This window comes from Lineus longissimus, chromosome 2, assembly GCF_910592395.1.
Source record: "Lineus longissimus chromosome 2, tnLinLong1.2, whole genome shotgun sequence".
Taxonomy (NCBI): domain Eukaryota; kingdom Metazoa; phylum Nemertea; class Pilidiophora; order Heteronemertea; family Lineidae; genus Lineus; species Lineus longissimus.
The window spans coordinates 6,047,612-6,073,889 of NC_088309.1; the positions used below are offsets into that span (position 1 = coordinate 6,047,612).

A 26,278-nucleotide genomic window follows, 5' to 3' on the forward strand; every position below is an offset into this window, starting at 1 on the left:
AAACCTGCCGGCAATATTTTCCGGGTCACAGTATCTCCCTCTGGCCCCACGTCACTCGCTTATCATTTCAGTTACGAGAAGCCAAAATGAAATTTGCGCAGGTCCAAACAGACACAGAAGTTCTTCATGTGAGTTTCAAACACAATTAAAATTCTACGGAATTACGGAGTTTTGATAAATTTGAATTACATGTGAATCTTTTTTTTTACCATCTCATTATTTTCTTTAAAATAAAAAGCATAATGAACGTTTAGAGAATGGTTAAACTACAACAAGGGCTCTGCTTCCAATCCCTTGAAAATATTCTTATTAATAGCAGGTCTTGTTGTAGATGCGAATCTTTTGAATGAAGCTAAATATTTGGCATTTCTGATTAATTCTAATAATTTGATTCCACCAGTCATACTATCAAACAGCATATGACGTATTGTTCCGATCTTTTGTTCTTTAGAAGCGAAATGCAGCTCAACTAACACGACTAAAGTGCCAACTTCGAGAGATCCAAGCACGGCATAGACACTGGAATGAACAGGCAGCTCAATTGGAAAGGAACATCGCTGAAACAAAGGCTAAGATAAAAAACGATATATAAATTCAATCTCTCGATGAACCAACTGAATCAAAACGTTAATTTATACGGTTTGAAGGGTTGCTTCTCGGACAAAGTTACTTGCAGCAGCAGGGGTGAGTGACATGAGAACTTTGTTTTTCTTGATCTCGGATTTTTTTAATAAAGCGTTGTGCAATGCCTTTATACATGTACTAGTAGATGGCGAGCGTGAGCATTTTATTGATATTGTGTGCTAATTTTAAAACAAAAAATCGTGTTAATACTAATTTTGAACCATCGTGGCGTGCAAAAGTGTATTTCCAGCTACGTACCTATTTGTACTGATTTTCTTTCTGAGAATTACGCCAAAGACGCAATAAACGATACACATGTGTTTTACCGTACATAGGCTGAATGAACTGACAAGATTGATAAATAAAAAAGTTTTTTGTACATTATTTTTATAACATTTAGGATACTGTTAGAATCGAAACATGTTCTGTGCAGAAATATATAATATCACAGTTGGTGTTGGTGAAACATGTAAACAGTGTACCAAAACGCCCCCTTCTAAGCAAAGACCCTGAAATACCTTTCGCACATGTTAGCAGTAGTCCATTCTTTGCACCACACCTGTTGCATCGCTCATGTCTATCCTTATTAGAGATCTCCCATTGTACCCTCTGGTGTCTTAAGAGTCTATCAGTGCCGGTCATTCCATCACTTCAACCACCATCAATCCCTCTACCTTCAATCCCTCTTCACTCTTTCTTTGTTTCGCTTTAATCTTGACCAGGGTCTTCCCCATTGTCACCACCCTGGGTATCAGTACCATTGTTCTCCTCATGATCAACTTCCAGTGTCTCATTACCATTCTCTTCCCCATGGTCAACACCCACTGCCTCATTAACATTCCCTTCCCCATGGTAAACTTCCTGTACCTCATTACCGTTCCCTTCCCCATGGTCAACACCCACTGCCTCATTACCATTCCCTTTCCGATGGTCAACTTCCTGTGTCTCATTACCATTCCCTTCCCCGTGGTCAACTTCCAGCGTCTCGTTACCATTCCCAGCATCCTTATCCAACTCCTGTGTCGCCGTTGTTAAAGCCGCTTCGACTGCATCGTCGATTGCGTCTTCCAAGTCGTTATCCTTGGCGCCTTCGGAATTCGCTGCCTCCGATCGTGCTGGAGGTTCGTGAGCGAGATTCTGATTTGTTTCACTCTGCGTCATGTCCTGAGGCGTCTTAGTATCCAATGATTCACCCGTCTTGATATCCCTGACAATTCCTTGTTGTTTGGATACCTCCACCACCTCATTCGGCAGATCACCATCCGTTTCTTCATTTGATACATTCTGACTGTCTATTTTAGTAGTTCCTTCACCTTCGCTGACACCAAGATTATTGTCCATTTCCTGAGCATTATTTTCTCTTGATGTCGCCTCTGAGTTTCTGTCAACTTCCAACGGGTCATCAGCCCCTGATGCACTCTGATACCCACCATCATCCACTTCCTCCAGCCTTGCAACTGCTCCTTCGGGAACCTCAGTTTCATTTTGTGTCACCTGGTCGTCTGCTTTTGTTTCCAAACCATCCTGTAGCAGATCGTCGTCGGGTAACGTATTGATCTGATCAAAATCGCCCTTCCTTGAGTCCTGTCCCAATGTGTCTGCAACAGGCGGGTCTCCCTTGGCCTCAGCCACAACTTCCTGGTGTTTCGGATTAAGCCAAGGTAATATATCACCATCTTTTCCACCCGTTTTCTCATGCTGTATCCGCAACTGTTCTTGGATGTGCGGATTGTTGTAAATATCGTAATCGCTTGGTTTGAGTTTTGTCCTTGGCGTGTAATACTCCTCGGGATAAGAAGCCGGAGCATACCCCATGATACCGTTGTTGAAGTGGACAGCTTTGGTGTATGATATCTTCTCGTATTGTCGCTTTGGTTTCTGCAGCTGCATTAGTCTCTGGAATTCGTTGTAGGACATCGAGAGAGATGACTTCATTGGTCGGCCCTGAAAGGCAAGTTGAGTGAAGGTTTGATAAAAAAGTTTGAAACTTTGAGGGAATTCAGTTGTAGATGCGATGGTGAACCAAGGGTCAAGAATAGTCAAGCGAAGAACTTCGAAGTTACATGTAGTCTCGGACGCTGACAAAAGTATGTCTGTTTGATCACTGACGTCATTTTGGTGTGTAAATATCAGACATTAATTTTACTGACAAGTCGGGTCTTAGCGAACAAAATGATACAATATCCGCTGAAAACTTTACTTTTTTGTTCGACTGTCCTGCTATTTGCTGGGTTGGTTGCACCGTGGACAGGGTTGGCCTCAGGTCCTTGTTTGCTCCAGGCACAGGTGGAAACTTGACTTGGCGCTCATTTCGTCGATTTTTCGGGTTTTTCGTCTGCAAAGAACATGGTTGATATGATACCTTTGGTCTTCGGCCAATTTCATATTAGACGGTGGTTCTTGAAAGCAAACACCACAACCAGTTCATCTGCTCTGAGATAGGTGACTTACTAGTAGCTCAGAGGAATTGTTGTCCAGTTTCTACAACAAATAGTTCAACCAGTGTCACTCTTATAGAGAATACATGACGATAGATAGATAGATAGATAATAGTTTTAAAAAGTCCTTCTAAAAGCATCTAACTTAACACGAGAAACAGTAGTCCCTTAATGGCACGATACCTTTGAAAAGATTTTTTAAATGACTGAATTAAAGTGTGGTAGAGGTGGTTGCAAATGTGCATGCTGAAGGATACATTGTGTAGGTTTGTGTGCTGTGATAGGGAAAGGTATGAATAATGTAGTACATTAGTACATATGATGCTTTCTATTCTACATGTACAAAGGGAGTGTATGCTACTAAACTCAATCTGCTGTAGTCATGGTAATCCTGATGAAACAATTCGCTGTTAAAACAATTAAACCCTCGTCCTCCCGTCCCAAGTCTATATAGAATATCGCCCTCCCTTCCCAAGTCTTAAGAACTTCTGCCATCGTCCACCCGTCCCGAGTCTTCAACTCTTCTCCATTCCCAAGTCTATAACCCGTCACCCATTCACCTATCCCTAGTCTATCCTCCATCTCAAGACTAACCAGTTCTCTCCCACCCCAAGTCTATAAACATTCGTCCATGAAGTTTTCTCATCCAACATGTTCACTCATCCCACTTCCACTCTTTATTCGCAAAGAATATGATGACAAATATATAAACAGTCGATTGTTTTCTACTACAATCTCCAAAAATGTAAATTATAGGAGAAAATTCCACACAAACTAGCTAAGGATGTAGGTGCACTCTTTCAATATCTTAAATACCATCCGATATCCCCCGGGGTGTACTTCTCTTACAGGAATCTTTGGGAATCCATGCCTGTGGACCTCCTCACCGTTGTGGAGGAGCTTGCACCTGGAGACGCCCTCGTATTTCTCAAAGTGGTGACTACTTCTCATCCTTGACGAGTGGTACATTCTGGCGTGCTGCAAAGACATGAAAGAGAGATCCAGTCAGAAAGGGTGTTATGTTTTGGGTGGAATGTACCATGCGTTAAAGTTGAATTAGGGTTAATTTTAGTCGGATAGGATCAACTCATCGTACTCAGAGTTTACACTTTAACCCAGAGTACCGATACTCAGCAGCACTCATGATCTAACTAACCGGTTTGTTGCTCTTATGGTCGTTCCTTCCTTCTGAGAGACCATGCCAGTGACAAAAGCCTGAGACGTATTGCTGTTTAGCTCACCGTATATGTAACACTGATACGGGTAAGAATACCAAGATATCCGCATTGATGTCAGAAAGAGTACGTATCACATTTCAAATAAATTCAAGATGAATCGAGGTAAACTAACATTCAGCACAAAGTATGAACTGGGAACTGATCGTTTTTAAATGCTGGTAACTATCATGTATATTCTCTAATATGAATTAGCCTTCCGTGTTCTTAAGCGACATAAAATTGTATAAACTAGTACCGGATTAAAACGTCTTATGTTACATACTTTTCTTTTTCTAACCTAAAATCATATACCAAATGTAAACGAAATTAAAATAGCTTTATTTTTTGACAAAGCGGAATGGGGGTAAATTCCGTGCAAAAGTAGCTAAAGCAACATGAAAATAAATAGCCCATACGTTATTTCCTATAGGCCTCTTTGTTGAATATTTTGCTAGGCCTAATACTTGATTGGTTGCAATACATCTTGATCCCGTTAGTGGATTCCGTTAACGCTTCTAATAAGTACCTGTATGATAAAAGGTAAACCTCTGCCAATCATATGAAATTGCGAGATGTATTATACTCTAGGCAAACTCACCAAGTAAAGAGCGCGTTCTGAAACCTTTCGTGACAAGGCTTTATCGGAAGATGAACATTATGACCATCGGACAACTTGGTGGTGCCCACCCATTTTAAATCCGAGTTGGTTGAATAGCTTCGAACGACCATGTGCATGCGTGACCCGGTCCCTAAAAACATCCCTTTGGCTTTGATAAAACAGGGAAATATCAATATTTGGTACACTAGAATCAGAACCGACTGCCAAATTAGCCAAGGGCTTCAAACATCTTTTTAAAGAACCCACCCACGAGGATTTGGGATAGCGCTTGAAGTTATCCACTAGTCACTGTGATTTGAAAGCAACCTTTAAGAGAAGATTTATTTGAGTGTTCGAAGAACATTACGGCAACGCTATTAACGATGATACTGTACTGTTTTTCCTTATGAAATATTGAAAGTAAAAATAGCATTTTGGGCATCGGCTGCATGCGTGAGAATCTGCGTTGCGACGTTTCTAATTCTGAGCATTACTAGAAATAGGAGGAATCTGAGAAACGTTTACCGAAAGAAGCCGTCTGGAACATTACTTACGGACGATTTTGGTGACCTTGAAATAAATCTTTTGTGTGCAATACTCGTCTGTGTCCGGAGTATGGTCGTAGTTGGGCCTCTGCTTCCCTCCACCAAGATGGAGGTGGTACGTGGCCTCTGGCTCATCATTGTCGACATTTTGTTGTCGTGTCTGGCAGTGTCTGCTCAGAAAATACATCTACGTGTACGTCTCATTTTCATCGTGATCCTAATTAGAACAATGACTACTCCGTATATCCCTGCACAGAATAATTAGTTCACGTACAAAGTACTTATTAGGCCTACATTGTATTTAAGGGCCGCAAAATGATTGTCCGTGTTCGACATGTGCAAAGGCTTGTATCGCGCCATTGCTATGGTATTATTATTCAATATTGTTTCTAGCTGTTACGACCTTGTGTAGGCCTTTTTCGAAAAACATTGTGACTTTTACAAAGCCTTTTTAGATTAATTACGCTAAATGTAAGGTTTTGATTGGCAGGATAAAAGCGTGGAATATATATATATATATCATAACTCTATGATTTTTCCTTATTAACTGCTTGCAAAGGAATATAATTACAGACTGGACTTACAACTTACTGGGAGCCACACACAGTGATACTGTCTGAGAGATCATGTAACATCCTGTTTTAATTAGAAAAAAACTAACGTTTTGTTTTGTTGGCATCATCGTCTCCATGATAAGTCTTAGGCGAACCAATGCCACAAAAAAAGAATCGCTTTTCTCAGGCTGAAATCCCGGATGTATAGCAATACAACTGCGCCATCCCCGTTTTTCGTCCAAGCCGATATACGTCTTGCTTGGAAAACAAGTATATGCAGCCATGTACATTATTTTTGTTAGCCTTTTTTTAACAAATAGGAGAGTCGGGCCTAGGTGTTTATGTTAACGCGTCCTCGTTTGTTATTATTGGTGCCGAATGGTTTCCAAACACAAAAAAGAAGACGACAAATTTGAAGTAAATCATGCACACTGCCAAGGACTGCAGCACTCTGCTGGACAGTCGACGGGAAATGGAATCGAGGCCGTCAAAAAAAGCATTTCGCTGTACCGTAAGGAGGTGAGGCACATGCCGATCCACCGTCGTTGTGCGTATATCCATCCTTCCTTGAAAGGAGGAGACATTAGGACAGATATTCACCATCGATAAGTCGGCATGCCTAGGCACGTACATGACGGAGAGGACTAAGGAAGTAAGTAAAAAATATTTACCCAGCACTTCTGTATAACCACATCATTCTCGTTCTTCGCGAATTCTACCAGTGTTCCTTTTCTTATCGGAGCCCAATCCATGATTCATGCCCTAACCGATCAGAGGTCAGTTGTATCGAAGCAATTTCTCCAAAAGAGTAAGCCTAAAGGCTTGTTTTTGTGTTTCAATCACCAACTTGAAGCACGCCTCAGTCAACATGCTGTTAGGCTAATGCTAGAGACGGTTAATTCGTACCCCCACTGCTTGGCTTTGAGAGCAGAATTTATATAAAATTGGGTAGACTTTGGGGATAATCAGATGGAACGGTAGGTCTTGGCAGGACTATATTCTTCCGTTAACTAGGGCACGATTGACTAACCTAACCACCTTAGTGAATTTGAATTAACCTATGGTCAAACTTGAATAATTCAAAAATGATGAATGACAGCATGCATTCATCAACCGAAGCCATTTTGCGAGAACAAGTTCATAAACCCAAGTAGTTTGCCTGTGCTTTTGATCGTGTAAATATTTTTTAGAAGATTTTTTTGAAGAAAAACCCTTAAACTTTCCAACTGTAACGAACAATACCTCTCTCAACATGAACATGTTTTAATTTAAATTCCAAACTGTAACAAGGAATAATACGTTAAGCTTATGAGTTTAATTCGACCTGATATTTTAATCATGACGGTTTATTTCATAATTCACATTTTACTCTTTGAAATAATGTTCATATTAATTTGTTGGTGGTTTCTCAAATTTCTACATTCGTCACAAAGGTGCACTTGTGTTGCATTTGCATGGAATAATTGCGTCATCGTTTTAGCAGCCCCAGTCTTACCTTGCACGATTCGATGCAACTGACGGGGGACATTGTCGAAACCTCCTTATTAATTTGTTCAATACAGTATTAGAATTTTGTAGGGCCTACATTTTAAAACAAATTCGCTTTGTTTTAGCAAACTAAGCTCACGATAATGCATTATGGCCATATTGGGCATAAATACCAGAAATATCCATTATTGATCAAGAGCTAATTGGCCTTTTCATTACCTTGCTGTTATACTAAGGATAACTTGGCCTATATAAAGGTATGGTAACGAGGCCTATAATTGAAAGTAACCATTTCATTCACATTTTCTTGTTGGTATATGCCTTATTTCGCAATAACGTGAAGTTACTCATTAGAACCTACAAACCGCATTTCTAGGCTGGATATACGTTTCTTTCTCTTGATTCGTCACTTTTGTTGCAAGCGAAATGAATATCTTCGATATATTGGGGAACGGCAAAAGCAGACTTTGCAGGTAAGATCCTCTTTCTCATTGTGCTGTATGTATATTTGTCTTTACAAATACATCGTGCAAAATCACCCGATGATCGTGCAACCTCCAAATTACATCGTTCAATTTCAGTCACTTAAACGTGACGATATGCTTTATTTGCTGAATAGTGTATCTTTACTTTTTAACTGGCCAAGTTTGAGTAGTTTGAAAACAAAACGGCTCTTTTATAGTGCCATTCTATTCTGCATTCAACTTCGATTGGATAATTGCTGCAAAAACGCTTAGATAAGTGGTAGTTCGATTCCAGGATGCAACTATCGAGGCAACGCGTGTGTGTAAACCTTGTGCCTCACTTTAACGCCACGTTATATTGCCCCGCTCTCCCAACCCATGCACCTAATTTAGCTACAGTATGGGTTTAAAAGGTTGGATGAAGGGAGTGCTGTGGTTTCAATTTCCTGGTTAAAACCATGGCCTATTTTGAGACATGGCACGTTTAATTATGGGTTAACCGTAAAGGTGGCATTTAATTTGCTTCTTGATTACAACGAATGATCAATCAGAAACACAATAGCTATAATTTCACATAGTTTATATTAATCAAGCAACCATGATATCGAATCCAATTAGCCAAAACCAATGTCCTAGTTCTCACATGTGCGTGCCGCATTTGCCGCTCTTCCCCTCAACATAATCATTATAATGATACATGTACATTCGGACTAAAATATTTGATACAAGTACATTGTGTGTTGTACTCATTGACATGCACACTATTTGTAATGTATATGTACTCATGAACGTCAAAACCCTTCGCCACCCCCAAACCCAGGAGCAGAGTGATGTTTTTTCCAAGTCAAGAATGACCTTTTCTACATAACTTTGAGCAGAAGTGTGCCAAGAAGAGTCAATGGCAGAACTCTCGTGTTACCTGATCCCATACTAGTCTAGTTTTCAAACTTCTAAAGTGAGTTTGCAAGGGAAGAAGAACTTCTGGCTCTCACAGGGGTTGATTATGAGTAGAAGTATACATTGTTCGAACAAGTATCAAAATCCCTAAAGCAGTTCAAAAGAGGGGGATGCAGTGGAAGTGAATGAATGAGCAGCAATGGTGACATCAAGGTCGAAGAACCCACTTACATTGCTTATTCTATAGTTATGACAGAAATGGAAGCGTTTTCGAGGATGGGGTGGGGGGGGGGGGGGGGTTGATCGTGCAGGAAATCGACATTGTCAAAGAGGCCATTAGTGTAGTAGCAAGATGGTTGGTGGTGATAGGAAGTTGAACCCAATGGAAGCTGATGGGCAACCAATGAGGTGAAGATGATTCTGTTCGTTTCGGCATTTCCCATGAAATAACTTGTTTCCGATACAGCATCACGTTATGTCATTATTTCAGAGCACCATGAAACACCACAAGCAAGGAGTGGGAATTCGCTGGAAATTTATGACTTGACCTAATGGAGCTTTGATAGCGGGACATCACCAATCACATGATCAGCATTACTTGTGCCATGTGCATTTGAGCAGATTTGCAACAGCAGAGACGACGCACAACCGAACGCTTTGGAGGTTTTTTCTCAGCTTTCGGACCTCAAATGGAAACGTTCTGAAGATGAAATTCGACGTTGACAAAGCTTTGACCAGGCTTGGCAATTTCAACCGATGGAGACTGCTGATGTATACCTGTGTAGCCTTATCGTTCAATGTGTCCGGCACATGGCATATGATGGTGGTGGTCTTCACTGGTAAGTTAATTTGGTTCGAGATATACAGAGTATTTTAAGCCTTTCGCAACGCATGTGGAAATGTAACTTACTAAGACGTTTTCGTATCTGTGTGGAAATTTTTAAAACACAGTAATAATGTTCCCAGATTAGAATACAGTACTGTGTACTTCACATCCGTTATCCAAATTACAATCATGGATTTAGATTTTCTATCATGAGCGTTAAAAAGGACATACCACTTTGACCAGTTTCGTTGCACAAGTCGTGGCCACAAAACCATGAACGTTTACTACTAACAACACATAATAATACGTCATCTTCTGAAAACCATAAGAGAGTCATCGATAATAAAATTAAGTTGCCATTCCTCCTTCTTTGTATGATAATCAGGTACGCGTCAAATTTCCTTATTAAGAAACTTGTCTGTCTGTGTTTTTACAAATTTCAGCATTATCAGTGATTTCATGAACTAATGGTAACACCGTATCACAAGAAGTAAACGTCATCTCCTCTTTTGGGGTGTTTATTACTACTACCAAAATGAACGTGATTACATCACAACAGTTCTTTTACCAAGTCAGGAACAGCTTTTAAATTCTTTATTTCAAATCTGATCCTTTCATAACTACAACCTCTCCTTCTTTCATTTGTGACTTCTTTAGTCAATATTAGTTGCATAATTAATGAAGAATGTCTATAACAAGCACTTCAAAATGTCATTACATGTATTCCTTGGCAAAAACTTTGCCAGCTCTTGCTGTTCGCCACAGTTACATTTTCCGGTTGATAGTTCATATATTTATACTGTCACGGTAATTGCTTTATTCTAGTGCTAATTACCATACGAATGGCTTTATTTTGACATAACAGATCTAGATTTAGGTTAGGAATAGCTATTTTTGCACTGCCCGTGACTTTGACATGTAAAGTATTCTTAATTTATGTCCTATCTGTACTAAAAAAACAAATAATCACTTAATAAGTATCTTTTTAATTTACATGCATGTAGTTTACCATAATCACCGATTATTCTATAGTGCGTTATTTCTCTTCAGGCCGAGACTGATATCTCACCAAGGTCGCGTACTTTATTTACCAAACACCAAAAAAACTCACAAACATGTTAATGTCTAAACATTGGTTAAGTAACATACCACCATCCATCCACGCAGTGTTTAATTTGGAGTTCTTTCTCTCCGTCAGCACTACTAATTTACAATATCCTTTGTGTACCAAGCTCTGCTTTGGTTATTTCACCCTTGATATTTGATCATGTTGTGTACATGATATTATTTCAAGGAAATAAGCAAAATTTCAAAAAATTTTATCTGGGAATACGCAAATCGTAGATCTTATGGCAAATACGCTTAGGTATGCTCCCTTCTAAATTATTGAAATCGTGAAAGTGTATACAGAGTCATCTTTTTTTCAAGGCGGTGAACCCGACCACCATTGTAATCTTCCACCGAATGTCACGAAAGAAGATGCTATACCCAAAGAGATCGTTCACGGAAAGTCAGTGTATTCTCATTGCAAGCAATACATCAACCTGAGCTCGGAGACGAACGAGACAGAAAACTGTCCGCATGGTTGGTGGTATGATCCAGATATAGGCAAGACGACAGTCACCGAGGTGGGTTGACCCTCAGTGCGAAAGCCCAGAAAGCTCATTCAAAATTCAATGTCGTATTTCAATATTGAAGTCAGGAGTTTAAAATTGCAATCCCCCTAAGGAAAATGAGGTAATTTTAGACTGTATCATGTGAATGAATTCGTGGTCTCAAAAGCATGGGTCCCAGGTGGGACTACGAAGTACCACATAGTATACATTTTTTCCCGTGCACGAACGATTCTCCCGTAAAAATAAAGAGAATAATATTATGCCTCTCCTTCTTTTCTGCAGTGGGATTTAGTCTGCGACCGTAACTTTTACGTAGAGACCTCACAATCCGTGTTCGTTGCGGGGGTTTTGGTTGGTGCTCTTCTCTTCACAACCATGGCCGACCGTTTCGGGAGGAAACCTGTTCATTTTGCCTGCCAATGGGCCATGATTGTTATCGGGACGCTTTGCGCTGTCGTCCCAGACTTTACCTCATTTGCTGCGCTAAAGTTTTTTAATGGTGCTCTCAGAGAGGTAGGAATTACGCTACTTTTATCACTCTTCGTAAATCTTATACATGTATCTAGCCAAGTTTTCTGACATTGATAAAATTTTCTTTATTTTCATGAATTAATCACGGTAATGATTGGGGATCTTGAATTCAATGCCCCCACAGTTTATGGCTCTGGCACGCCAACTACTGGTCGGATTCCTTCGAATGATAGTTTTATTTGATCTGAGCTGCTAACCTCTAAATAATATTTAGGGGTTAGCATACTCAATGCAAAATAAGAAAATCTCCAGTTTGGTGGCACAGCTCAGAGCAACGCAAAATAAACTGCACAGAAATTTAATCAGTAGTTTGCGCTCCAGAGCCCAAAGCGATTCGGAAAAAAACATCAGAACATTTATGATGCACATTACATGTAACACGGTGCTGTAGAAACCGTAGTGATGCCAAAGCGGGAACGCAGAAGAAAGCATTTTTCTTGAACCGGTTCCTTCGGCCCTCTTTTGATATTTTAGGGCACTGGACTAACAGGGATCGTGCTGACATGCGAGCTATGGCAAGCCTCCATGAGGAGTGTGACTGGAGTAGGCATGCAGTTATTCTGGTCACTGGCGTGGTTTTCGCTAGCACTACTAGCTTACCTAATTAGGGACTGGCGGCAACTTCAGCTGGTTATATCATTGGTTAGTCTTTTCACCATTCCATTATTTTGGTAAGTCTTCATCTATCTTCAATATTTTTTATTCCGGTTAGCTTACTAAGATTCCACATGGTCCTTGGCATAATTGTGCCTTTGCAATTGCTATCATTGACAACGATTTTCACCACGTGACTAATCTGGTAAGCTATTACTAACTGATGTTATAAAAAAAGTCCTAAAACCCGATTCTCAGAATGTTAGCAAGTTAGCTATATTCATGTATAGTTCAAATACTAGTATAGCAAACTTATATTTATGTAATGTATAAATAATAGAACACGTATAATGGTACATGTATATGCATTGATTTCAGGGTAATACCAGAATCCATAATCTGGCTGGCTGCTAATGGCAAGGGACACGAAGCAGCTGATCTTCTCCGCAAAGCAACCACGTGGGATGGCAAACCTCACGCATTGGATGACATCATCGGTGATGGAACCGAGAGACTAATGAGCATCGCGGGAGACGGTGACGTCAGCAATCATGTTACCAATCAGAAGAAGCAACAGGTTTTTAAACGACTGCGGGATTTACTCAAAGGCGACGATAAAAAAGAGGATGACGGACCCAAGTATACTTTGTTGGATATCTTCAGATCAAGGAAGATGTTACTCTATTCGTCTATCATGTGCTCACTTTGGTAAGAGCGGACAAACAAGATTCCTGAGGCTTTTAGTATTTGCGAAAGGCTTATTGTGGTTGTAGTGCGTATTTTCTTTTTAACTTTCGCTGTAACGAGCAAGAAGCAAGGAGACGACCTTAAAACGGCCCTTTGTCATGGCGGTGATGTTTTATTTTCCTCCTTGTAGACATACATGTACCATATCAGTGGCGTAACTAGCCGGAGGGGGTGCCCCATTAGTCACCAAGTGACCGTGATTTTGGCCGAAAAGAATTTATAAATATCATTTCTCTACCAATCACACGCCAGGTACCAACTGATATAATCAATTTGCCCTAATCTTGTTTTCGTATTTCAGGTTCGTAAATACCCTTGTCTACCATGGCCTTACCCTGCTGTCGTCAAAGCTTGCGGGAAACATCTACCTTAACTTCTTCTTCAGTGGGTTGGTTGAGGTACCAGCCTATATTGTCTGTATTCTCGTCCTTCAGACGTAAGCACAACCCCCCTCCATCACATCGACTCGTTTTCTGAGACGTTTTTGAATGTTTTTACCTCGCCGGGTTCGTAATGCCGTGTTGAGTATTTTGATTACAGAAATAACAGAAAATTCATGTTGCCTTAACTAGACGTTTGAATCAAAAATTGCAACGGTGACTTCCCTTTAACACATACACTTCGCTTGAACACATACACCTTCATAACATGTATATGCCTGTATTGACATCATATAGAAGAGAAAAAGATTATAGAAAGCCTGTGTTGCGCCATGGAGACACTTTTGCAACCAAGGGACGACATGTCTCGTCCGTTTCACAACCAATGCACCTCCTGTCTTCATTGAAGATAATGTCACAACCACTTTGCTGTGAATAAGTGAGACATGGAGTCGTTTACTACAGACTGCCGATGCTCAAGTAGTCATAGTCACAATAACGAAGTGTTGTTTTGTAGATCATCACGGTTATATTAATATTGTCGCTATTTATTGATTGCCAATTAATAACACTGCTGTTTGAATTTTCAGTCTTGGTCGGCGATGGCCACTATGTTTCCATCACGTGTTGACAGGGGTCGCTTTACTCATTGCTTCATTTTTACCAGAGGAAACAGGTAATGTCAAGAGACTTATCATCACAGGAGGGTGAATGAAAATGAGCGATATTTTGAAAATTATTGAAAAAAATTCGTTAAATCAGTGTAGCACATCACAGAGCAAGAGTTGCGTTCAAAAAGTTTTGCTGTTTCTGCAATACAGACACGTGACCTTTAAATGAAAGAAAAAAAACGTTATGCTGATTTTGGCTGATACGATTATCTTTATTGAATATCAACATAACTTTTTTATATTTATAGAATCTGGTACTGACATTAAGTGGTTAATAACTGTATTTGCCCTGATCGGCAAGTACGGTATCACCTTCTCTTTTGCTGAGGTCGTCCTCTACTGCCAAGAGATCTACCCGACCAATCTTAGGAACGCTGGTATCGGGTTGTCTTCACTGTTCGGCCGGGTAGCCAATATTTTAGCACCATTTTCTACATATGTAGTAAGTAAACTAAAGCAACATTTTATCTTACAAAATAAATTATGATCTGTTTCATTTCGATAAATTTACGGTGTCTCGAGTAGTCATATGTGTGCTTCTCAATGCCCGACAACAATCCGATGAAAAATGACAACAATTTCGTATCAATAATATCGCTCCTTCTTGTTTCTTTCTAGATAAAATTTTTCCCGGGCTTTCCAGGAATATTATTCGGCGTAATGTCCATCGTGATAGGCTTCGTCAGCTTGCTGCTGCCGGAGACGTTGGGCCGACCTCTACCTCTCTCCATCGAAGACATTGAGAACTGGGACAGGATTCCTAGGAAGAGGAGCGAGGAAAGAGGAGTGGTAAAAGTGGATACTGACAGCAGGCAGGACGAAGAACTTTAGGTGAAGAGTTTCAACTGCACAACCGATTTCGCCAAGACGGGTTAAGTTACGAAGACAAATATTTAGTGGATGTCCCCTGTCACAATAATGTGGTAAAGGTTGCTGTCGATAGGCAGGCCGACGATATTAAGAACTTCATTAATGAAGTAATTAGGATAATTTTGTTTCGCTGTCTTAATCTATGACAAAGTAGATTAAGAAACAAGTTACGGTCGTACACTTTTCTTCAGGTATTGTAAATAGTATATAAATGTAAACAGTGGCATTGCTACTAGTTATAAGTGGATGCAGGTCTGCATTTCTATTTTGTAGTAGGTAAAAATAATGGTAAACAAAAACTAAATATTTTGTACAAAAACAAAATATTTTAGGCCTTTTAGGCCTCTGATCAGCTTTTACGAGGAGCACTCTCGACCACTGGCAACATAGATGGACACTCTTCCTCGCACTCGTCTCCATCCCTGTGAAAAACAGCACCGCATCAAGAGAAATTGTTTAACGCACAATTACCCAGTTTGATGTGGAAGATTCGATGACGGACTGTATCTGTGTGACTACGTTCTATAACGGTCAGGGCCCTATTGTTCTCCTCCATTGACTGAACCCCGGTACATAGCATCACTACGGGACGACTATAATTAGTCTGGTCAGATAGACATCAGGTTAACTTAACCATTGAGTCCTGTTGTGTTTGTGAATGTCGCCTCCAAACCAGGTATCACTGGTTATTATTCCATATCCCAAGTTATAAAAGCGTAATGCGCTTATCAAAGTGATGTTCAATTCCCATTTATAGATTTGAAATGTCTAGCAAATTATTTATAACATCTCTTATTCAAAAGGTCAGGGATTGTTTGTCGGCCTGTAACCTTTTCCGGTAATCTGTAATTTCGATGACACTCTGTCTTATTTTCATTAATGACGCCCAGGAGCTATATCTTGTCATCTGAAGACAGATCAACTTTCCCCATAACGGTTTCTCGTAAAAAAAGCCAGATCATCAAATGGTCAACACCTCTGAGCACTATTGGAGATGGTTACGAATGTCCGAGCTAAGGAAAGTATACAAATGTACCAGCGTCCGCCTTAGTGACGGTCGTCAAGTCCCCGGGAGTCTAAGAAAGATGTGCACAAGGGGTCGACAAACAATATTTCCCTATTTATTCAAAAGGAAAAAGAAAGGGTCACAGTCAGGAAAAGGATTCACGCCCAACTTCATTCTTACAATAAGAAAAGTAATAAAAACATTCGTATCGCATTCAGCAGAAATATAAACCACACAGCTCATACTTTCATCCCTTTAAAAGGGTTACAGGGTCTCATTTACTTCCTGCCACTGTATCAATACTAGACAGATTCTCCCTTGCCCCTTTAGCAATGAATTGTGTCGGGGGTTCAAATATCTGAACCACAATATTTGTTTCCTGATATCGTGCATTGGGGGTGAACCGCGAATGACTCTGATTTGCAACATTGGTGTGGGTTGTTCCCTCGGTCTATGATCTTATGCGGCAATTTTATGGCTTCATGGGGCACCACGAAGTAGATGGAAGAGGCTACCATGGACCGAAATATCCAAAAACCGTTGAAAAAAGAAAGGAAGTGGTGTGGATACTCTTGTACATCTAACATAATTTAATCTGTTAATCATCAATTGATTAATCGTGCAGTCTTGCCGACCACGTTAAAGCTATAGGCTACTATGTAATGGCGTATGTAAAGAGAAGTGAGTTGACATTCGCAGAAAATTGCCGTTTTTAATCATACGATGTACTTAAAGATTGTTCTTCAAAATTTAGTCAATTCATATGCTCGAACCAAGTTGATAGAAACTTTGACCCTCTAAAGGGTCTATGACAACCAGATGATAATTACCCGTCTCTCGCAGTAGCCCGAAGCAATAATCAGGACGTCAGAGTGATGACCATCGTCCCGTTGCTTTCAATAAGAGAGATTATCATTCTATCGCGGACCAGTTAACCTGAATGATCCACCTTCTGCCTCCTCGACCCCCACTTGCGACCAGTACCCCTAACGCCTTTCATACCCCTTTCCGGGCAAGATTAAAAGTCGACCAAGACGCTTCGCACATGTCGCGCGTGTTTTGCATGTCACGGCGGTGATTTGTGATCTATTAAATTGGCTATGTTTGAAAAATACTTCACTATCTGTCCATATGGTACTTCCTGAGCTCATCCGACCGGTATGGGCGTGCTCCGAGGAAATTGTTTACCGATTGTTGCTGCGAAGACCAGGTGATGAGAATGATCAAAAGATGATGTACCAAGATGACACCGGTGTCATCCCGTGGTGGTTTTAAGGGTCTGCGTTGTTCCCTTGATCGTTATCATTGTCGTTTGACCCCTTGTAATACATTGACACCCTTTTCACCTTTATTTTGCCCACCGTGGATGATTCCAGAGGGGAAAGCTGGTGTATGTAGAAAATGATCCTCTGGAAAAAGTCTCCCTAAATAGCTCCGAGATCAAGATGCATAAATAGAAACCCTTTGTTTACGGGACTTCCATCCTAGGACATTTCAAAGTTCTACAACGGAATGGGTGAGGCAGGAAGGTCGGGTTTCGTGGCGTCGATGGTTCGACTATGCAAATTGCTGGAAAGAAAATAATTTTGCTTTGACAGAAAAAATTTCTGAAAGTAAAAGGCTTCAGTGGAAATAGTTGGAGTTGCATTTCTGCTTAAAAAACATGGCCGCTGACACATGAATTGTTTAGTCATCTACCCAAAGAAAAAAATAACCAGCCTCCAGTGAGATTTGAACTCACGACCCCTGGTTTACAAGACCAGTGCTCTAACCCCTGAGCTATGGAGGCGCTCGTGACCATACCTTTTCGATAAATGGAATAAAGCTGACGAGAAAAGTTGCTTAAACGAGGCGGTGTCCGGTGTAACTGTATCTGTGTCACTCCGGACATTTGGTCCTTGCCTGTCGTTTCTCAAAGTGTTATACATTCTGCAGGTGTGAATTGCTATTGGGATAAAGTCTTTTGAAAACTTTTGAATTATTTAATGCAACCACGGACTAGGTCCGTGATGCAACTGTCCCAACACTATTGTTAAAAAACCTGCTTCCACCCTCGGGGGGCCCAACGCGTTGTCGGGGTTCTTTCGTGGGTCAGAATACCTTTGCCGTCACGCCACGCCACCAGTTCGGCCCTGCAGAAATGGTAACAGAAAGTAGGGGCGTTTTCTCTGCCCCGTAAAGGGTGTGTTCGGTAAAGGAAAGCCACTTAGGTAACCGGATGCAATCGGAGGCAGGTGATATGAGGTAATCTCACGATCATTTCATACATGTTGACCCTTTCAAGAAGGTTAAGAGTTCTTGATGCGGCCCTTGGGCGGGTGATTTTTGCTTTTTCAGCTGCTTGACTTCAAAACCATCATCTGCGTCTTCCAAAACAAGTTTCATATATCTCGCCCTTTTAAGACACACCTTTTGAACCTTTTTCTGTTTAAAGGATACGACTTTTCTCATCAATTTCGTTGGCCATCATTACTTCGAGCAGACGAAAGTGTTGAAACAGTTGCCTTTAAAACTTAGTTGACTGACACTTTTTCCACAAACAATGGTGAAGCAATTGTCTGTTACAAAGTGAAGTACATGCAGTAAGAAAATGCCCTTATCCAACTGAATGCACACATAAAGATGGACCTTATGATGAACATTATTTAGAAATAATCCTACATGTAGTTGTTTCTGTTTCGACGTTTTTTCTTAGTAGTCCGAAAGTGATTCCTAAAAGGAATAGGAATTCCTAAAGTGGAATCACTTTCGCTCTCTTCGTCAGTCATAAATTCGGTGTCTCAAAAAACTAATAGACAACAAATAGACGGAAAGGAACTTAATGCCCGAAGCCGCATGGATCTGAAAGTTGGCGTCCACCCTCTGGTCAGTGGGATCAGGGATAAAGAATAAAAAATGAAAATGAATAATTTCATGGTGTAATGAATAAAGTTTCTTTCAGACGGACAGCCGGCGTGCCTTTTGGGAGGGTTTGCTTGGACAATGAGAACATCTCATAAGTATTGACCAACTGCTTTATGTCTGCAATGATATTCAATTCTTGTTGACTCTATGCCGAAGGATCGTGGCCTCTAGTGACCAGTGGGATTGATGCCTACTCAGAAAAACAGAATGGCTTTATTTCTTGAAACCACGTCCAAGTTATGCAAATGTGTAATCCACCCTTTGTTGAGAATTTAATTTGCGTCTCCGCTTTTTTTAAAGATCTGTTTTTCTTTTGGTGTTTAAAATATTTGACCGTTTGATTTCGTTCATCATTTTGTGACCGTTACTGGGGATATTACCAAACGGAAATGGCAGTCTAGGGATCAGAAGATTTCATAAAACAAGTCAAATGATCTTTATAAAATGTCTTTGATTTTTTAATCCGTTTTTAGCTGTTTGAGTTGTAGAATTTACGGATTTCAGACGAATTCGCTCAAAGCCTGTCCGAGGTATTGTATTGCTAAGGACACATCGTTACCAGGCGGTCATTCATAATACACAACTTGACTTCAAGAAATCACTATAAAGGTGACGGAAAAATATTCGATGAATTACAAAAAAGGGGGTTGAAATGGAATATATCAATACGCACATCCGTATCAGGTAGGTAACTTTCAAAAGGGGAGTACTTTGAATTCATTTACATTCAAAGATAAGACAATGGCAAGTGACAAAGTGTATATCAAACTTCCCTCGATTTCTTATTGTTGACTTCTATGTCGTGCACCGTACATTGTTATACTGGTTTATCTTTAAACTCGTCACCCCCGTCACTAATCCCCCGGGAGCAGCAATGGACGCGCAAAAGGGCCCAATCCCTCCATACGGATAATGAGGAGGGTGCAGCCTCCTGATTGACAACATCCGGTGACGTGGTCGTCTGCAAATCGAAGGGATCATAAAATTCATCAGACGACATTATCAAATTTTATCAAATTTTGTTCAAAATTCCAACCCCTCGATCATCTTTACTACCATTAAATTCACTTTGAAGTGGGCTGGACAGGAAGCGCACTGTTTTTAAACATTTCTATGAAAGATTTAAAGTGCCCTTAACAATCTTTGGACAGTCCAGTCAATATGATGAACCCCTGTTGAGTGGGGTGTTAGTGGTTTTATAACTGTTATTATTTCCATAAATTCAAATTCCACGCCTTCCTCTTGACGGGCCCTCTCAGATTTCCTAGATCCTGAGTAAAACCTCCTATTGACTTAAACCAAAAGTGAAGCTCACTTTGTCTATTTTTGCCGAAATTAATGTATCGTTATCATACATAAATATATGTGTTTTACCAGTCCCGTTGTCGGTATTTTTTACAGCGTTTTGTAATTCCTTCATCTAATGTTTATAGCAGAAAGTTGTTATAGATTCTATCAATTAAAATTTTTTCGTCCTCTATAGCCTACTCCCAGATGTGACATTCATGTTACGTTTCTGCATGTCGGGATCGGGACGATATCAATTTTACCTTTTCTAAACGAGGAAGAAATTCGACATCGAAACATGTTTTCTAACCAAATGTGTGTCTTTAAATAGAAAACAAAATGAGACCACATATGAAGTAGTGCATTTTGATGTCATGACATCCGATGTAGACTGATAGCTATTCGAATCCTTTCATCTGGTCATCTTTCTGTAGCACGATTTAAGCTTTTGTTTGTCGTCATGAACTAGCCAGGAAGTTGCCAGAAAACGAGGAGAAATTTTCCCCCACCAGTCATGTTAGAGGGAGAATCCCGTGAAGCGGGAAGCACCGGATCTTCCCTGTATCAATTGACTGGTCGTTGGGTGGCTGCATGTCCAACTCTGTTAATCCATCCTCTGAAACCAGACCTTTCGAAATGCAAATTAGCCGTACGGACTCTGAGGCGGCGGAATGTATGTACCGAGAGTTCATGCTTTGAAGAGCGGCACAATGGAAAATTGGCCAGGTAATATGCCCGGAGACACGAACCAAAAGACCATCATAGATAGCTATTGATATATCATTTTCTGTTTAAATCGGGCGGAAACAACTGACAATGTCCATCAGTGCCACCGAGATTTTACGTTCACACGGAAATTTCACTGACGCAGCCCGATAGGTTTGACCAGTATTGTCAAGGATCTTGACGGCCTGCCTTATAACTTAGGTATCTGAAACCTGAATGCGTCGTATCGATAATGACGTAGAAAGACGCCGAAAATGCTCCAGGGCTTGTAAATATATCCATAGTAAAAAGGGTCGCATCCTGGTAACCAAGTGACTTCTTTGCCCCTCATCAGGGCCCCATAGTTAAACCACTATCTGGTCCTATTACCCCTTGCTATCAATCTGTTAATCCGAAAATTTGACAATTATTTACTGGTAAATGTCGACGATAAGGCCAATTTGCCAAATTTGATTTTTGAATGAGGTATTTGTGTACGGCTAATTTTTAAAGATATTGTACTAACTATCATAAAAGACAGACTGACTGAATGTAGCTTGCTATACATGTAGAAGATGAGAACTATTTGATTATTTCACAGTTTCTATCACACAGTTATGAAGTGATTAATCTTCATAAGCGATCACACCACAGCTGTTCCGCACGATTCGACCATTCAGATAATTATAATAAGACCATCATTACCAAGGACGAGTTGTCTGAAGATGCTCCATGGCCGATGGAATCAGGAGAATGTGCCACGACCTATAGGGGAACCGGTCGAAATTGTACGTAGCTGCGCGTTTAGATTTCTTTGATGCACATTATGGAATTAATAGACTAATATTTGTTTTTACCTTGGAGGATATGGTGCACACGGAACGATACCTGACTTCAGTGATACCAAGAGGAAATAACGTACAATCTTTTGAATATGGTAAAAGTACTTGCAATGCCAAATACTCGACTTATGATTCCCAGAACATGTGTAAGCAGTCGTTCGAGGAAACGCTGGCAGCAAATCAGTGGTCGTGCGCGCTCAAGGACTCGTCCATTTTCCTTATTGATAAGCAAACTCGAAATTCCAACCATATTACATTTCGTCAGATTTATTTTGGTTGATAAAGATAAAGGAAACTAATGCGAAATCTGAAATTTATGAATTCCATTCCTGGGTGGCGAGCGTTGCCGCCCTGCAAGTCCTGATTGGGTTAAATTATTCGCCCATTTGTTCCGAGGGGAATGGTCGTCAGGGCTGGCCGGCCGGAGTCGGACGTCGCGCCGAGGTCAGGAGGCCAACAGTGATGATCTCACCGCGCTTTGTGGACACAAGCATCAATTGATGCTCCGAGCCCAACTGGACAGAAATAACTCATCTGAATGATGTACAACTCTCTATATTAAAATGGAGCATATCTCTCAAGGCAGGTATTGTTCTGTGTGGACCATATCGTCCGCGGATAATCCGGTCAAGCTAGGGGTCCGTGAAATATGGGACTGGACACTCTGGACGATAGCTGACCGAAATAGTGAGATGCTTGAGAGTGCATGGTGCACTGCCCCGTAACCTGTGCGACTAAATTATGTGGCGTTATGTAACCAAACGGCTGGTAAGGGTTGCTTTTATCTCTGCCCCAGGGTCGGCGGACAAGTTTGGAGGGAACAGGTTGAACTTGTGATCGTGTCCGAGATATTTTGGACGGGTAGAAGGAAATAACTTTGAGCATTCAGTCAGTGAATATTTCTGGGTCATTCTTGCCCCAATTTGAGATATCTGCCCCGGGCCTTACATTCCATTATTGACAGGCCTATGCCTTCATACCGATTTCATGATGCGTGGTTCGACGTTTCTGAATATATTATTCTTATTTTATTGTCTTCTTTTCAACATTCTTATCATGTCGCTCCATAAACTACTTTTTAGGACATTAACACGACATATGCTTCAATGAAATTTAAGAAAAAACTGGGATTATTTCCACAACTGTACATGCCCCAAATTAGGGTCGTGGTGTAATACATCACACGGCTCATAGTTTGTGGTGTACATGACTTCTTCAATTTTCCAGATGGTATTGCGTTAGTGTTCAGTAGGCCTATGTAATGCATGAGTTGTCGCTTTACTTGACAAGTTACCAGCTGAACGTCCATCATGGTCATTGACATGAACTGCCAAAAAGCTTTCAATCGTGAATCTGTTCAACCTTTGGACATATGCATGATCTTATAAAGGTGATATTTGAGTATGTTTCTGAGACGAACACTTCAGCCTTAATAAAAACCAGGGAAATGCCGCATTAATATTGCTCAGCTTTCAGACAACGCGCGTCAATTATTGGCGGGGGCTAAGGAGGCAATACCACTGGAAGTTCGGTATGGGGAAATGCATGCATATGTGTTCTTTTTTCGGGAATGGCAGAAATAGAATATCACATGCATATTATCATACTCTTCTGTTCAGAACTTAAAACGGACATTTGTCCCCGGGGAAAGTGTGAAAATTTAGCACTGGTGGTCCTTGTTGCCTGGCCGAAGTCATTGGAGATGGACCTGGTGCTGTATCTCCCAAACAAATCTATGCAAATCACTCGCAGCAGGAAAACTCGGACAACAATCATTAACACCCAATTTTAATGACATTTCGATAGTCGGCAGTCGTGTAGTTAATTGTTTAATTTCGCAGTTAATGATGGGTTTCTAGCCCCATAGTTCACCTCGGTATTGTCCGGCGCGTCTCACCGGGAAGTTGGTATACAATAGTGGAACTTCCTGGGTTGCGGACCTTTGCTCCGCGACCAGCCCCTTAAGATATTGTATTGTGTCGCGCTGCCCGGCCACTGCTTCTTCAAGACTCTCTTATGTAACCCTGAGATATTTTCAGCAAAATCGCTTATGAAATCTTAATAATACTCATAAAGTCTTCATACAATATATCACACCTCGAATGCAGTTTCACCTGACGTGATTTAAGTTTGGTGCTATATTGAGAATATAAAAGCTTCGGGTTTCCTCTAACTTGAGATTTGAGAGCGCCTTTCAGATTTTGAGTCCGGTCAAGCGATGCGTTACAATGAGCATAATGCGGACTGTTTATTAACTCACTTTCGCAGACGATCCCATTACAATGACCACTTATAATCTTTGATAACTGTGCTTCATACAATGTATTTGGGATGCTGAATGAAGATTATGTGGCTACAGGATGGCCAGTCCGTATAGTAATGTGGGAATGTGTAGTGATGGGTGAAATAATGAATGAGCGATGGATGCATCAATGACGTTTCTCACTGGTCTGTGAATGAATCTGCTGAGAGCAGGGTGTATGACTCCTAGAAAAAGGCCGGGGTTCTAGTGAAAGTAAGGAAAAGACTGAGTACGTCCAGAGCCTTGCCAAAGCCTTCAATATGGACCTCTATTCGAACGTGGTCCGAAGAGAACAGCAGTCCTATGTCATTCTAGGGCCATAGGACGTTTGCGTCCTGAGGAAATCGGGGGTTAAGTTTCGCTTCTCCAGTCCGGCTGATTTCCTTGAGATGCTACCTTTGGGGAGTCTAAACTCGTTGTCCTGATGTATCGTAAAGGAACAGCACACTTTCATGAAGAGTATGACTTTTCAAAATGGGCCGTGTCAAAGTTTCATGGTCCGTATATATCTGATGACCAATAACTGTCACAAGTCGACCAAAACCAATACTAGTATAACTTCCCTGGCTGCCCCGCGTTCCTCGACATGGTGACAAGGCGACATATGTCCGGCTTCGATACAGATATATCTCAACGATATCAGCCTTACATAACCGGCCTAGCGATCCTCGTATATCTTCATGAACCGGTAATGAAAACGCGCCGTCCCAAGCAACCCGCCCGTCAACAGCACATGTCGCGTAAATTTCCCTATTTAAAGTAAACTTCTCCAAAAGGACAAAGGCCACTAACTTTCTGTAATTAATGCATTGCATAACCTCGAAGCATCTTCAATACCAGTATGGTTCAGGGCGGTTACATAACACGGTGCGTTATGTAATCGTCATCTCGGGGCGTCCGTGCCATATGGAGGCAGACGAGAGTTTATACAGAAATACATCCATTTGCTTAATCCGTCGAGATCGATGATGGGAAACTGCATCTTATTAATATTGACCATGATTCCTTGACTACATGACTGATATTCGAAGGCAAACGTCAATGGCGAGGATATTTTGTCGATAGAGGGAATGCAAGTAATGACTTTGCCAACTACATCGTATTTTGTTAACGCACGTAAGTCCGAGTGCAATGCTATCGTGATCATTTGGCGTGTGGCAGCTTACATGTATTTGATATCATTTGACAAGATGTATTAAGCTTACTGCAAAACACTTTAAAACATCATAATTCGCCAATGGAACAAAAGACCAATACATGTACTGTACCACTTTGTATACAGTGATGTTACAGGAATTTGTGGCTAAAGTACGAGAGCTTCCGTTAATTTCACTTTTCTACGGAAGGTGAGTCCTGGTTATACGTAATACCTGCGTCTCCTTGTCGTGACTTATGGGAACCGGCACTAGCCGATGACGGTGGCGGCAACCATAGCGTCTCCCTTGAGGTAAATACGGAAGAACGCCAAAGACACACTAGACAGATATAGACCAAGAAGACAAGTGGATGGCGAAATTTAACCTGACTGACCATTCAAGGGCATCGATGCAATAGATCCAAGGGTGGCAAGGACTATATACGGAATAAGATTCCATGTGGAGGGACTGGGTGTGGGAAATGGGAGACCATGTTCAAGTGGGGTGATGCTACTAGATAAAGATAGCACTTTTAGTTAGTGTATAAGTGTCTTTCCATGATGTTATGACGTGGCAGTAATTATAAACCACCATTCTGACGAGAACAGTACAAAACAAAGGTCGTAGTGTCATTGATACAAGTCCTTTCGCGATTTCTCTTCCTGGAAGTTGAATCTTATTTCAGCTCAGCACAAATAGCAGCAGTTCGGTGCTGGCTTTTCACTGACTTCAAAAATATAACTAAAAATTTGTGGAAAAAAACATATCTGCATTTTCATGAGCCCTGACATGAAAAACGGGTCAATAATAGCAGGAATTTAAAAAGGGGATAGCTTCTCTGTAAGCAAATTTATGATATTTAATTCTATTGTAATGACAGAATATAGACCGAGCAACGTTCTCATTATGTATCATATATCATAGGCCTATATTGTACATTGTGAGAAAAGGATCTTTGCATAGTGACTTGTCTTCATTTAAGACATGTCTTTTCGAAGTTATACGTCTCGTTAGCGCCAGACGATACCATTGTGCA

General features: G+C 40.8%; 2 protein-coding genes and 1 non-coding gene across 5 annotated transcripts; 1 reads left to right on the top strand and 2 right to left on the bottom strand.

Moving 5' to 3' along the window:
* Nucleotides 1–595: 595 nt before the first annotated feature.
* LOC135503586 (uncharacterized) lies at nt 596–6,778 on the bottom strand. 2 transcript variants are annotated; one of them, XM_064797195.1, is made up of 4 exons: nt 6,648–6,778; nt 3,879–4,040; nt 2,825–2,959; nt 596–2,568 (listed from the first exon to the last, which is right to left on the bottom strand). In XM_064797195.1, exons 1-4 carry the CDS (start codon nt 6,726–6,728, stop codon nt 1,333–1,335), a joined length of 1,614 nt encoding a protein of 537 aa, XP_064653265.1. In that variant the 5' UTR covers nt 6,729–6,778; the 3' UTR covers nt 596–1,332. The 2 variants fall into 2 exon arrangements, with proteins under 2 accessions (XP_064653265.1, XP_064653266.1); XM_064797196.1 differs by having other exon boundaries at nt 603–2,568; nt 3,912–4,040.
* LOC135503585 (organic cation transporter protein-like) lies at nt 6,610–16,759 on the top strand. 2 transcript variants are annotated; one of them, XM_064797194.1, is made up of 10 exons: nt 6,610–6,628; nt 9,316–9,664; nt 11,080–11,279; nt 11,550–11,780; nt 12,273–12,469; nt 12,771–13,100; nt 13,441–13,575; nt 14,110–14,195; nt 14,439–14,632; nt 14,809–16,759. In XM_064797194.1, exons 2-10 carry the CDS (start codon nt 9,532–9,534, stop codon nt 15,019–15,021), a joined length of 1,719 nt encoding a protein of 572 aa, XP_064653264.1. In that variant the 5' UTR covers nt 6,610–6,628; nt 9,316–9,531; the 3' UTR covers nt 15,022–16,759. The 2 variants fall into 2 exon arrangements, with proteins under 2 accessions (XP_064653264.1, XP_064653263.1); XM_064797193.1 differs by lacking the exon at nt 6,610–6,628 and adding an exon at nt 7,848–7,937.
* Nucleotides 16,760–17,782: 1,023 nt separating this feature from the next.
* Nucleotides 17,783–17,855, bottom strand: Trnat-ugu (transfer RNA threonine (anticodon UGU)). Its single transcript has one exon. It is a non-coding gene; the product is annotated as a tRNA-Thr (tRNA).
* Nucleotides 17,856–26,278: the final 8,423 nt, after the last annotated feature.

Coding starts and splice junctions, on each gene's coding strand:
- LOC135503585 (XM_064797194.1), top strand. CDS start 9,532: ATGAAATTCGACGTTGACAAAGCTTTGACCAGGCTTGGCAATTTCAAC. Junction 13,101..13,440: donor TCTATCATGTGCTCACTTTG/GTAAGAGCGGAC, acceptor TTCGTATTTCAG/GTTCGTAAATACCCTTGTCT. Junction 14,633..14,808: donor CACCATTTTCTACATATGTA/GTAAGTAAACTA, acceptor GTTTCTTTCTAG/ATAAAATTTTTCCCGGGCTT.
- LOC135503586 (XM_064797195.1), bottom strand. CDS start 6,728: ATGGATTGGGCTCCGATAAGAAAAGGAACACTGGTAGAATTCGCGAAG. Junction 4,041..6,647: donor TGGTTATACAGAAGTGCTGG/GTAAATATTTTT, acceptor ATGTCTTTGCAG/CACGCCAGAATGTACCACTC. Junction 2,569..2,824: donor CAGGACAGTCGAACAAAAAA/GTAAAGTTTTCA, acceptor CTTGCCTTTCAG/GGCCGACCAATGAAGTCATC.